The sequence below is a fragment of the Herpailurus yagouaroundi genome, unplaced genomic scaffold, assembly GCF_014898765.1.
Source record: "Herpailurus yagouaroundi ecotype Mexico unplaced genomic scaffold, PumYag 77, whole genome shotgun sequence".
Classification (NCBI taxonomy): Eukaryota; Metazoa; Chordata; class Mammalia; order Carnivora; family Felidae; genus Herpailurus; species Herpailurus yagouaroundi.
The window spans coordinates 42,382,105-42,392,672 of NW_024412388.1; the positions used below are offsets into that span (position 1 = coordinate 42,382,105).

The following is a 10,568-nucleotide window of genomic DNA, read 5'->3' on the forward strand; positions in this document are numbered from 1 at the left end:
AAATAAAATAAAATAAAATAAAATAAAATAAAATAAAATAAAATAAACAAAACAAAATAAAATTTTCTGCCTTGGAAATGTTCACTGTATATTTACTTGTTATTTCAAAAACTATTTTCTTTTCATTGTTACTAACCTTTTCCGATCTTTGCACACCACAACAGGAACTTTGGCATGAAAATCAGATTCCACATCTATATATAATACTAATAAGGAAAAAAATAAAACAAGTAAGCTATTGCCAACATCTCTCAAATATTTACTTTATGGTAAACATTAAGTGATAGTTTCCTTCTAAAAATCATTTGTGTTGCTTCTGTGGGATAATACACACTCCACATTATAAGCATCAACCCAACAGAATCTCCTACCTCTCTTGGTGTCATTTGCTATATATCATAAATGACAGGCACAGTCCCAAATATTGTCCAAAAATTATAATCAGCTTAAGAAGAAAGGTCTTAACATCTCTAAAAATTTGAACATTTCCCAGTAAGTATATAATCTAGTCAAAGTGATTAAACCTTCAAAAATATGGCAAACAACAAACACCACTTACTTCTATTTCCAAAGGAGTCATGAAATGAAAACCTACAATGCTTTGACAATTTAGTTGTTTTAAGTTATCCATGCAAGTAAAAGGCTAACTCTGCTGGCCCCATTTCCTGTTACTATATGAAAAGCTTGCCCTAATCAATCAAAGAGCCTAAGGAAGAAGAGGGTAAAGCACACTTCCACTCTGAAGTCTTTCTCTACATCTCCCAGGAAGGCCCCATGACATAAATGTCCAATCTGATGAAAATAGATAGTTTAATTTATTTCATCTGAAGTTAAAAGAAAATCTCTTAGTAGTACTTGTTGGGATTATTAATTTATTAAAAATTCATGTGCTGAAGATTTATATGCCAGGAATTGCATTATGCATAGTGGTTATGACAATTAATTAGTAAGACACAAAGAGCTCAATTAAGGGTTTGCAAAACATACACAAATCCTGTAAATAACAAGACAGAGATCTTAAAGGAATACAATGAAGGCTTAAAGAAGGTAATAATTTTTGAATCAGACTGAATTTTATAAACCTGTGTTATGTGACTTAAGATGATCTAGTCATGTATTTAATATATGTTTGCTAGGCTGATACTGTCCAGTGACTCTAAAGAGGTAAAAGCTCTATATCTATCTCTTATCTGTAATATGCTTTAGTTTTGTGCAGTAACAGGCAAGTATTTATTACGAAAGAAAACTATATTAAAATCCCTTTACAAGATTAATTACATCGAATTATTTTCATAAAAACTAATTTCCCAGGAAAATGACTAACAAGAAGCTGACAAATAATGGCGAGCTGACAGGGCAGAGAGAGAGAGAGAGAAACAGAGAGAGAGAAGGAAGTTAGAGCTGACTATGAAGTCAATGACAGGGTAAAGGAGGGTCAATAAGTGATCTTTTCTAAGCCAAACTGAAAATATTTTTGCCAGATATTTGTAACTCATAAAATTTAAGATGATAATAGGATTAATAACAACAATCACAGCAGCAAAAATTTAGTAAGAAGTCACTGCATGTAAACCAAGCACTTCTAAGCTGTGGCTTAACCCATTTCATCCTCCCAACAATCTTCTCATCAAAAAGATACTATACTGGACTGCCTGGGTAGCTCAGTCAGTTAAGCATCTGACATTTGGTTTCGGCTCAGGTTATGATCTCACAGATTGTAAGCTCAAGGCCCATGTTCAGCTCTGGGCTGACAGCATGGAGCCTGTTTAGAATTCTCTCTCCCCCTTCTCTCTGCCCCACCCCTGCTTGTATTCTCTCTCTCTCAAAATAAGTAACCTTAAAAAAAAAAAAACACACACTATATTACTGCCATTTTATAGATAAGAAAACTGAAGCATTAACACTTCAGTAATTTGTCAAAGGATACAACCAATAAGTGGCAGAAGTAAAATCTGAGCCCAGTTAAGTCTGGCTCCATATCCTGAGCTCTTAGGCATTTACTTTTAACAAGAAAAGCAATAAATAAAAAAACAAGAAAATAATATTGTACTACCTGACTTAGGGGGTGGTTTAAGACAGATGTAATTTAAAAACTTTTTTATTTTGAAAGTATTTTTACCTATACGAATGTCCATTTTACATCAAAAACAATCCAGACAGACAAGAAAGATATGAGAAACATACTAGGTATGACTTGGTTGATGTAATATAAATGATTAATTAAATTATTATTTTAAGTGGAAAAAAAAATACTTACTCAATGCATGCAGCACACATTTTTTCCCAAGTCTCTCCTAAATCTTCCTTCATCAGTGACTTCCTAATGATTACAGGTTTTCTGTCTTCTTTTACACAAGAAATGTCCATAACATTTGTAAATTACCCAATAGGCAGTACTTTTTTACATACCAATTTTAAATATACTTTTTATCTAATGACATGTAAATTTTATAGCACACCTATTCAACAAATATGTAAATGTATGTAATATAATGACTCACATATGCTACTACAAGTGTTAAACTTGGTTAGCCATATATAAAAAACACAGTGCACATACCCTCAAAGAATTTTCTTTAGAAAGACAAAAAAAAAAGAAACTTACCACTTTTTTTTAAAATCCCAAGCACTTGTATCAGAAGATCTGGATGATTCATCTAAAAAAATTCAAAGTAAATCAATATACTAATTTCAAAGTTCAAGGTGCAAACATTAGAGAGAATTCGATTTCATTAAATATTTAAATAAAACCAATCTATTTTAAAATAATGAAAAAAGAATAGTTAAAACACTTTTATGGTAACATATCTTGTTCATGGAACTAGAATATAATAAATCATGTAGTGCTATTCTTCCAGCAATATTTCTAGAATTAGTAAGTTCTTAGAATGAGAAAAGATTCTGGAATTTCACAGCAAAATAAACAGAAAAGAAACCAGTTTGCCAAATAGCCTTCAAAGAGAAGTTGTTGAGACAGGAAATTTAAGAGATACTGGTAACTGGCAGCATGGTCAAAAGGTTTAGATTAAATACTACTTTAAAATACAAACTTGTCAAATGCTTAGTTTAGTATGTACTTTGCTGCTAAAGTATTTAATAATCATGTACTAATGGTAAGTAAATAACTGTATGAGATAAGAAATTAAAACATCAAGTTTTCACCTAAATCATTAATTTTCACCTAAGCATTAAAATTATTTAATAACATGTAAAATGTCAACCAACTATTTTAAATGTTTCATAGGTCAATAAATAAATAATGTTAGCAGTGCTAATTACTACTTATGGTAAGTACCCAGAATGTACCAGGCACACTATACAAAAATGTTTGGTATACAGCATCTTATTTAATATAAAAGTTATTATTATCCCTGTTTTAGAAATTAAAAAACTGAGTCATAAAAAGGCCAAGTCACTTGCTCATCACAGCCAAGACTTGAACACAGAAGTATGATTTTAAAGTTATTTTCACTTTCTATACTGCCTACAAGTGATAACTATTCAATACCATCAAATATGTACAAGCATTTTCCCTTTTTACTGCATTCCCCTGCTTCCTTCTTTCTCTCCCTTATTTTTATTCCACCTATATTTTTTCCAAAATCACATTTAATTACACTATAAACCAAAATCTTATAGTCCCCTACACCTTCTCTAAAAAGATAATCAACTAAAAATTACCAAGTACTAGTTAAGAACCACATAAAAAAGTGTTTTCATAATTACTTACCCTGGGAGGAAATTTTATATCTATATTAACATCACTACTTTTCAGAGCAAACTTAGTCAGAGATGAGCCATACAACCTAAGTGAACACTCTGGAAATAAAGGAAAAAATATGAAAGCATGAAATAGTGTGCAAATATGAGAAATTTCTTAAGAACGGTAATAGGAAAATTACATATATTTCAATTCTGTGTCTTCAATTCTAGGACAACATTTACAGAAGAATGACATCCTTTCTAACTGATATGCAAAAAAATAAAAATGTTTCTCAGTTATGGGATTCAGGGACAGAGAAGGAAGAAATTACTCATAAAAGTCCAGTGTTTACACACAAAATATTAGTAATAGTTCATTTAGGAATGACTAGAAGTATGTTTGATATTTAATATGTAATAGTGAAAATGTACTAACCTAGGTATAGCTACTGTCATAAACTACATTTATTTACTCTTAGATATTTATATTTATGTAAGAGATAATAGCACTTTAAATGGGGAAGGGATCACAGACATTGAATGCCAATGCTCTTTAAAAATACAAAATGAACCGACTTCAGCCAGGTCACGATCTCGCGGTCCACGAGTTCGAGCCCCGCGTTGGGCTCTGGGCTGATGGCTCAGAGCCTGGAGCCTGTTTCCAATTCTGTGTCTCCCTCTCTCTCTGCCCCTCCCCCGTTCATGCTCTGTCTCTCTCTGTCCCCAAAATAATAAATAAACGTTGAAAAAAAAAATTTAAAAAAAAAAAAAATACAAAATGAAGGCTCATCACTTGATATTATAAACCTAAACTGCCCCCCCAAGAAAAAACAAAACACAAACAAAAAACCCTGTGGTGTTTCAAGATTTCATAGACCAAAATATATAGGAATAATAACATACAACTTATATCTTTTTCAAACTATCAAATACATTATTCAAAAATCATCGTAAGGTAAATTTTAAAAGGATCTCACCAGAGGGCAAGTTGAAAATAACATGATTGGGACTACTCAGGCAGGTTCAGTTTCTTAGAAAGTGTGAGTTTATACTCATTTGTATAGATAGAAGTCTACTGTTCAAGTTCACAAAACATCTGAAAATCACTGAAATCATTAACATCATAAAAACTTCCTTTCTGTCCATTTTTTAATATATTTTACTTATTTTTTTAAAGTAGGCTCCACAGGGGCGCCTGGGTGGCTCAGTCGGTTAAGCGCCCGACTTCAGCTCAGGTCATGATCTCATGGTTTCTGAGTTCGAGCCCCATGTGGGACTCTGTGCTGACAGCTCAGAGAATGGAGCCTCCTTTGGATTCTATGTCTCCCTCTCTCTCTGCCCCTCCCCCACTCATGCTCTGTCTCTCACCTTCAAAAATTAAACATTAAAAAAAAAAAAATTTTAAAGTAGGCTCCACACACAACATGGGGCTCGAACTCACAACCCCAAGATCAAGAGCTGCAGGCTCTACCGACTGAGCCAGCCAGGTGTCTGCATTTTTCTTCTCAAAATAGTAAATTATTTCTGTATATAATTTAAATTAGTATTCATTATACTTTAGGTAGAAAACCACATTACAGATATGAAATGAAATGAAAATGTTTTCCATTTTTTAATTTCAATTTTATATTTTCTTATAAATCTCACAAATGGCTCTATATAAAACTGTAATTTGTCAACTGTCCAAAATCCCGCTGGTGGTGAGAAATAAGTTTTATTGAATAGACATTTACTTAAATTCAATATTGATGCAAAAACTGTATTAAGTGTTAAGCAAATATAATCTTTATATAAATGTCTACAATAAACCTGGCACAATTCCCCCTTACACCAAAAATATAAGCTTTCTGTAAAGAAAGAGCAGAGTCAAAAAGAAATAAAAGGGCAAATTTTACTTGTAATGACCCTACTTAAAGTAAATTAATTTTTCCCCACCATCAGCCATAAGAATCTTTTTCAGTGACTAGCTGGAATATACGCACTGAAAATAATATAATTAAAATGTCCACTCAGAAGTCAAAGATACTGAAAAATAATATAAAATATAATATTTGACCTATAAGAAATTTTCCTATATCTGACATTTTAAAACTCTTCTTATTGTCATAATTCTCTATTTTACTTTTCTGAAATATTTCCCAAAAACTCACTTATAAAATAATTAAATTCATCTACTTTTAAGATGGGAGAAACAAACAGAAAGGAAACATTAAGAAATTTATACTAAGTTTAGCAAGAAGCAAGGGGAAAAGTTGTATGATTTTACTAATTAAGCATAAAGCGTATCTGTACCTGGTAAAAATGTTGTTATAACCTTTGACATTTCCTCCACAATTTCCTGACGGACTCTGAGGTCATCATCTGTTATTCCGTGTTCTTTTGCTAATTCAATAACTGCAACACTTAAAGCAGCCAAGTGGGCAGAAGAAGGAGGTGGCAGAGAACGAAGCTCACTTTCTTCCTGTTTTTCCTATTAATGTAACATTTAACAATAACATAAAAAAATTTTTTGTCTACTTTAATGTCCTTATATTTAGGATAGAAGAACATAAATATATTAACTCAACAAATATTCACCTTCTATATGCCAGATTTAATTTAAGACACCTGGGATATGGAAATGAACAAGAGACAGAAATGTTGTAAGTACTGGAAGATTAAGAAGTCTTTGGGGGGAGGTTATTATTAAACATTAAAAACTAAAACTTGTTCTACTGTACTGTCTTCATAAATTCTGAAATGCTACATCAAAGCCAAAATACTGTAAGTAAAACACTTAGCTGATAATTCTGTGGATAATTTTGCTGCAGCAAAAAGATTGTTTCAGATGGAGGAGAAATTCTTGAATCCTCTCTGATCTGCACATGATACCAGATTAAACGGTCACAGGAAAACATCCTAGACACTATCATCACATTTGTTATACAGAATACCATTTACATTTGATTTCTTTCTGTTCTTTTATCCATCTAATACTAGGCAAAATGTTCCCAAAACCCTGATTCTACTGAAAGTTTGAAAGCCAACTTAAACCAAAAAGCTAAAGAGAGACTATATTATATATACACGATTTTTAAAGATTGATTTATTATTCTGATTTTTAAAAATTTTTTTAAGTTTATTTATTTGAGAGACAGAGTGAGGGAGGGAGGGGCAGAGAGAGACAGAGGGAGAGAGAGAATCCCAAGCAGGCTCTGCACTGTCAGCACGAAGCCTGATGCAAGCTTGAACCCACAAACCGTGATACCATGACCCAAGCCGAAACCAAGAGTCAGACACTCAACCAACTGAGCCACCCAGGTGCCCCTATTATTTTGATTTTTTAAAAAAATACATGCTAACTGCAAAAGCTACATAAAACATAGGAAAATACAAAGAAGAAAATCATCCACACAATCTCGTCCTATTTCCTTTACTTTTTTTTTTTTTACCACAACGAAGACCATATCATTTGTTTAATATTATAATAATGGCATTTTCTATTACCACATTTTAGTCAAGAGACATTCTCTTATTTTTGATACATGTAGTTCCCAACAAATTGAAAAATCAGAAGTAGTTTGTTCGCTCTCCTCCACCCCTACAATGCACTTAAACAAAGACTGGTCTATTCCTAATTTTATTCATTGTTACTATATTCAGTCTTAACATAAGTAAAGTTTACCTAAGGTATAGAAAATCAAACATGGCCATAAGACAGCTTCATTTTTCTTCCAAATTTTTAGTTAAATTCTAGTTAGAGGAAATAGACAACAAATAAATATATACATTCATGTCAGATAAAGCTATGAAGAAAAATCAAACAGGGTGAGAGACGAGTTTGACGGGTAGGGAGTATTATTTTAGAATAGAGTGGACAAAGGTAACTCTAAGCAGGTAATATTTGGCAGAAACCTAAAAATGAAGAACAGAAATGTTTAAATTTCTGAGGGAAGAGCATTCAGACACAGAGATGATAAATGCAAAGACTTAAGAGGCAACAAAGTACCTACCTAATGTTATTTGAAGAGATCAATGTGATTAAAGAGGTAACTAAATGATAAGGCTGAAAAGTTAACTAGAAGCCAAATATTGTATGACCTTATGATACGTGATAAGGACTTAAACTTTTATTCCAAGTTGGGAAGCCAGTGAAGAGCTATGAGCAGGAAGTAACATGTTATGACATGTTGTTGTTTTTTTTTTAAGTTTATTTATTTATTTTGAAACAGAGAGAATTCCAAGCAGGCTCCACACCATCAGCACAGAGCCCGATGCAGCGCTCAAACCCACGAACCAGGAGATCATGACCCAAGCCAAAGTCAAGAGTTGGGCGCTCAACTGACTAAGCCACCTAAGTGCCCCCACATGTTATAACATATTTTAAAAGAACAGTCCTGGCTGATAAATGAAAAAAGAATGGACTGTGGGGGGCAAGAAGGAAGGGTAAATTGAAAAGAGTCCAGGTTAAAGATGGTGGTAACTTAGACTAAAACAAAAAGAGTAGAAGTGCCTGGCTGATTCAGTTGGGAGAACATGGGACTTTTGATCTCAGGATCATGCATTTGAGCCCTACACTGGGCATAAAGACTAGTTTAAAAAAAAAAAAAAAATCCCAGAGGCACCTGGGTGGCTCAGTCGGTTAATATTGGACTTTGATTCAGGTCATGATCTCAGGGTTCATGAGTCTGAGCCCCACACTGGGCTCTGTTCTAACAGCTCAGAGCCTGGAGCTTGCTTCAGATTCTGTGTCTCCCCTTCTGCCCTTCCCCCACTCATGCTCTCTCTCTCAAAAATAAACATTAAAAATAATTTAAACCCTAGGGATGGTAATAGCTTTCCACTATTAAACAAACAAGAAAATTCCAAACAGAAAGAGTAGAGTGTGTGCAAATGACTCAATTTGGAATATATAATGTTTCAAGGTAAACGCTATAGAATTTGTTAACAGTTTGAATGTGGGATGTAGATGAGAGAGACAAATCAAAGATGACTCAAAAGTGCTTGTCCAAAGCAACTGGGTAAACAAATGGTGGTGTTTCTGGTGATATCTGACAAGTTCTGGAAAGAATTAGTTTAGTCTAAGAAAACATGCCCGGGGCACCAGGGTGGCTCAGTTAAGCGTCCGACTTTGGCTCAGGTCATGATCTCACAGTTTGTGGGTTCGAGCCCCGCGTCGGGCTCTGTGCAGCCAGCTCAGAGCCTGGAGCCTGTTTCTGATTCTGTGTCTCCCTATCTCTCTGCTCCTCCCCTGTTCATGCTCTGTCTCTCTCAAAAATCAGTAAACATTAAGATATATGTATATATGGTGTGTGTGTGTGTGTATATATATATATATATATATATATAGAGAGAGAGAGAGAGAGAGAGAGAGAGAGAGAGACAGGGAGAGAGAGAGAGAGAAAACATGCCCAAGAAGTAAGAGCTTGCTAACGAGTCATCTATTTCCACTCTCTGGCCATTCATCCCATTCCCCTTACAATTACCAGTTAGTCTCCTAGTTCAAAACTTTCAGTAAATCCTCAACAGAATACTAGCAAACCAAATGCAGCAAAACATTAAATAGATTATATAGCATGACCAAGTGCAATTTATTCCTGTAATGCAAGAAGAGTTCAACATACAATAGTCAATCAACATAATCACCATCTTAATAAATGAAAGAAAAAAAATGACTTGAATATCTTGATACAGAAAAAGCATTTGACAAAATTCACCCTTTTGTGGTTAAAAAAAAACAAAAACACTCACCAAACTAGGAATAAAAGGAAATGACCTCAACATAATAAAGACCTATATAAAAACTCACAGCTAACATTAAACTCAGTGGTTAAAAACTAAAAGCTTTTTCTCTAAGATCAGGAACAAGTCAAGAATGCCAATTTTCGGGGTGTCTAGGTTGCTCAGTTGATTCAGCATCCGACTTCAGCTCAGGTCATGATCTCATGGTTCATGAGTTAGAACCCCACACTGGGCTCACTGCTGACAGTGCAGAGCACACTTCAGATACTCAGTCCCTCTCTCTCTCTGCTCCTCCCCTGCTCGCACTCCCTCTCAAAAATAAACATTAAAAAAAAAAAAAAGAATGCCCATTTTTACCACTTCTATTCAACATATTATTAGAAGTGCTAGCCAGAGGAATTAGGCAAGAAAAAGAAATAATAGGCAACTAACTTGGAATAGAAGAAATAAAATTATCTCTATTCATAGATAACAAGCTAATATGTAAAAAACCCTAAAGATGCCATTAAAAAAAAACTGTTAGAACTAATGAACAAATTCAGTAAAGTAGAATACAAATCAACATGCAAAAATCAGTTGCATTTCTATACACTAACAATACACAATCTGAAAAGGAAATTAAGAAAACAACTCCATTCAACATAGCCTCAAAAAGGAACACCTGGGTGTCTCAGCCGGTTAAGCATCAAACTCTTGACTTAGGCTCAGGTCTTGATCTCACGATCATGAGACTGAGCCCCACGCTGGGCTCCATGCTGACTGTGGAGCCTACTGGGGATTCTCTCTCTCTCTACTCCCCCCACCCCACTCTCTCTCTCAAAATAAATTTAAAACAAATAATAATAATAAAATAGCCTCAAAAAGAATAAAATACTTAGAAATTAACTTAACCAAAGAGATGAATGACTTTGTACACTGAAAACAATAAACACTTAAAGAAATAAAAGAAGACATGAATAAACAGAAAGACATCCCATGTTCATGGACTGGCAGGCTTAATATTGTTAAGATGATGTCAATACTACTCAAAGTAATCTACAGATTCAATACAATCCCATTAAAATGGGATTGATTTTTTTTGCAAAAATAGGAAAATTAATCCTAAAATTCACATAGCATCTTAAGGGACCCTAAACAGCCGAAAC

The 10,568-nt window shown here is 33.8% G+C and overlaps 1 protein-coding gene across 11 annotated transcripts in view; it reads right to left on the reverse strand.

The window, feature by feature from the left end:
* TUT4 (terminal uridylyl transferase 4) overlaps positions 1 to 10,568 on the reverse strand; it is a 142,973-nt gene that overhangs the window by 72,407 nt on the left and 59,998 nt on the right. For all 11 annotated transcript variants that reach the window (XM_040470247.1, XM_040470251.1, XM_040470248.1 and 8 more), the window contains 4 exons: positions 5,995 to 6,172; positions 3,731 to 3,819; positions 2,606 to 2,657; positions 137 to 206 (listed from right to left, as the gene is read on the reverse strand). In XM_040470247.1, the coding sequence (XP_040326181.1) occupies positions 137 to 206; positions 2,606 to 2,657; positions 3,731 to 3,819; positions 5,995 to 6,172 (389 nt within the window). The remainder of the gene's footprint in view (positions 1 to 136; positions 207 to 2,605; positions 2,658 to 3,730; positions 3,820 to 5,994; positions 6,173 to 10,568) is intronic.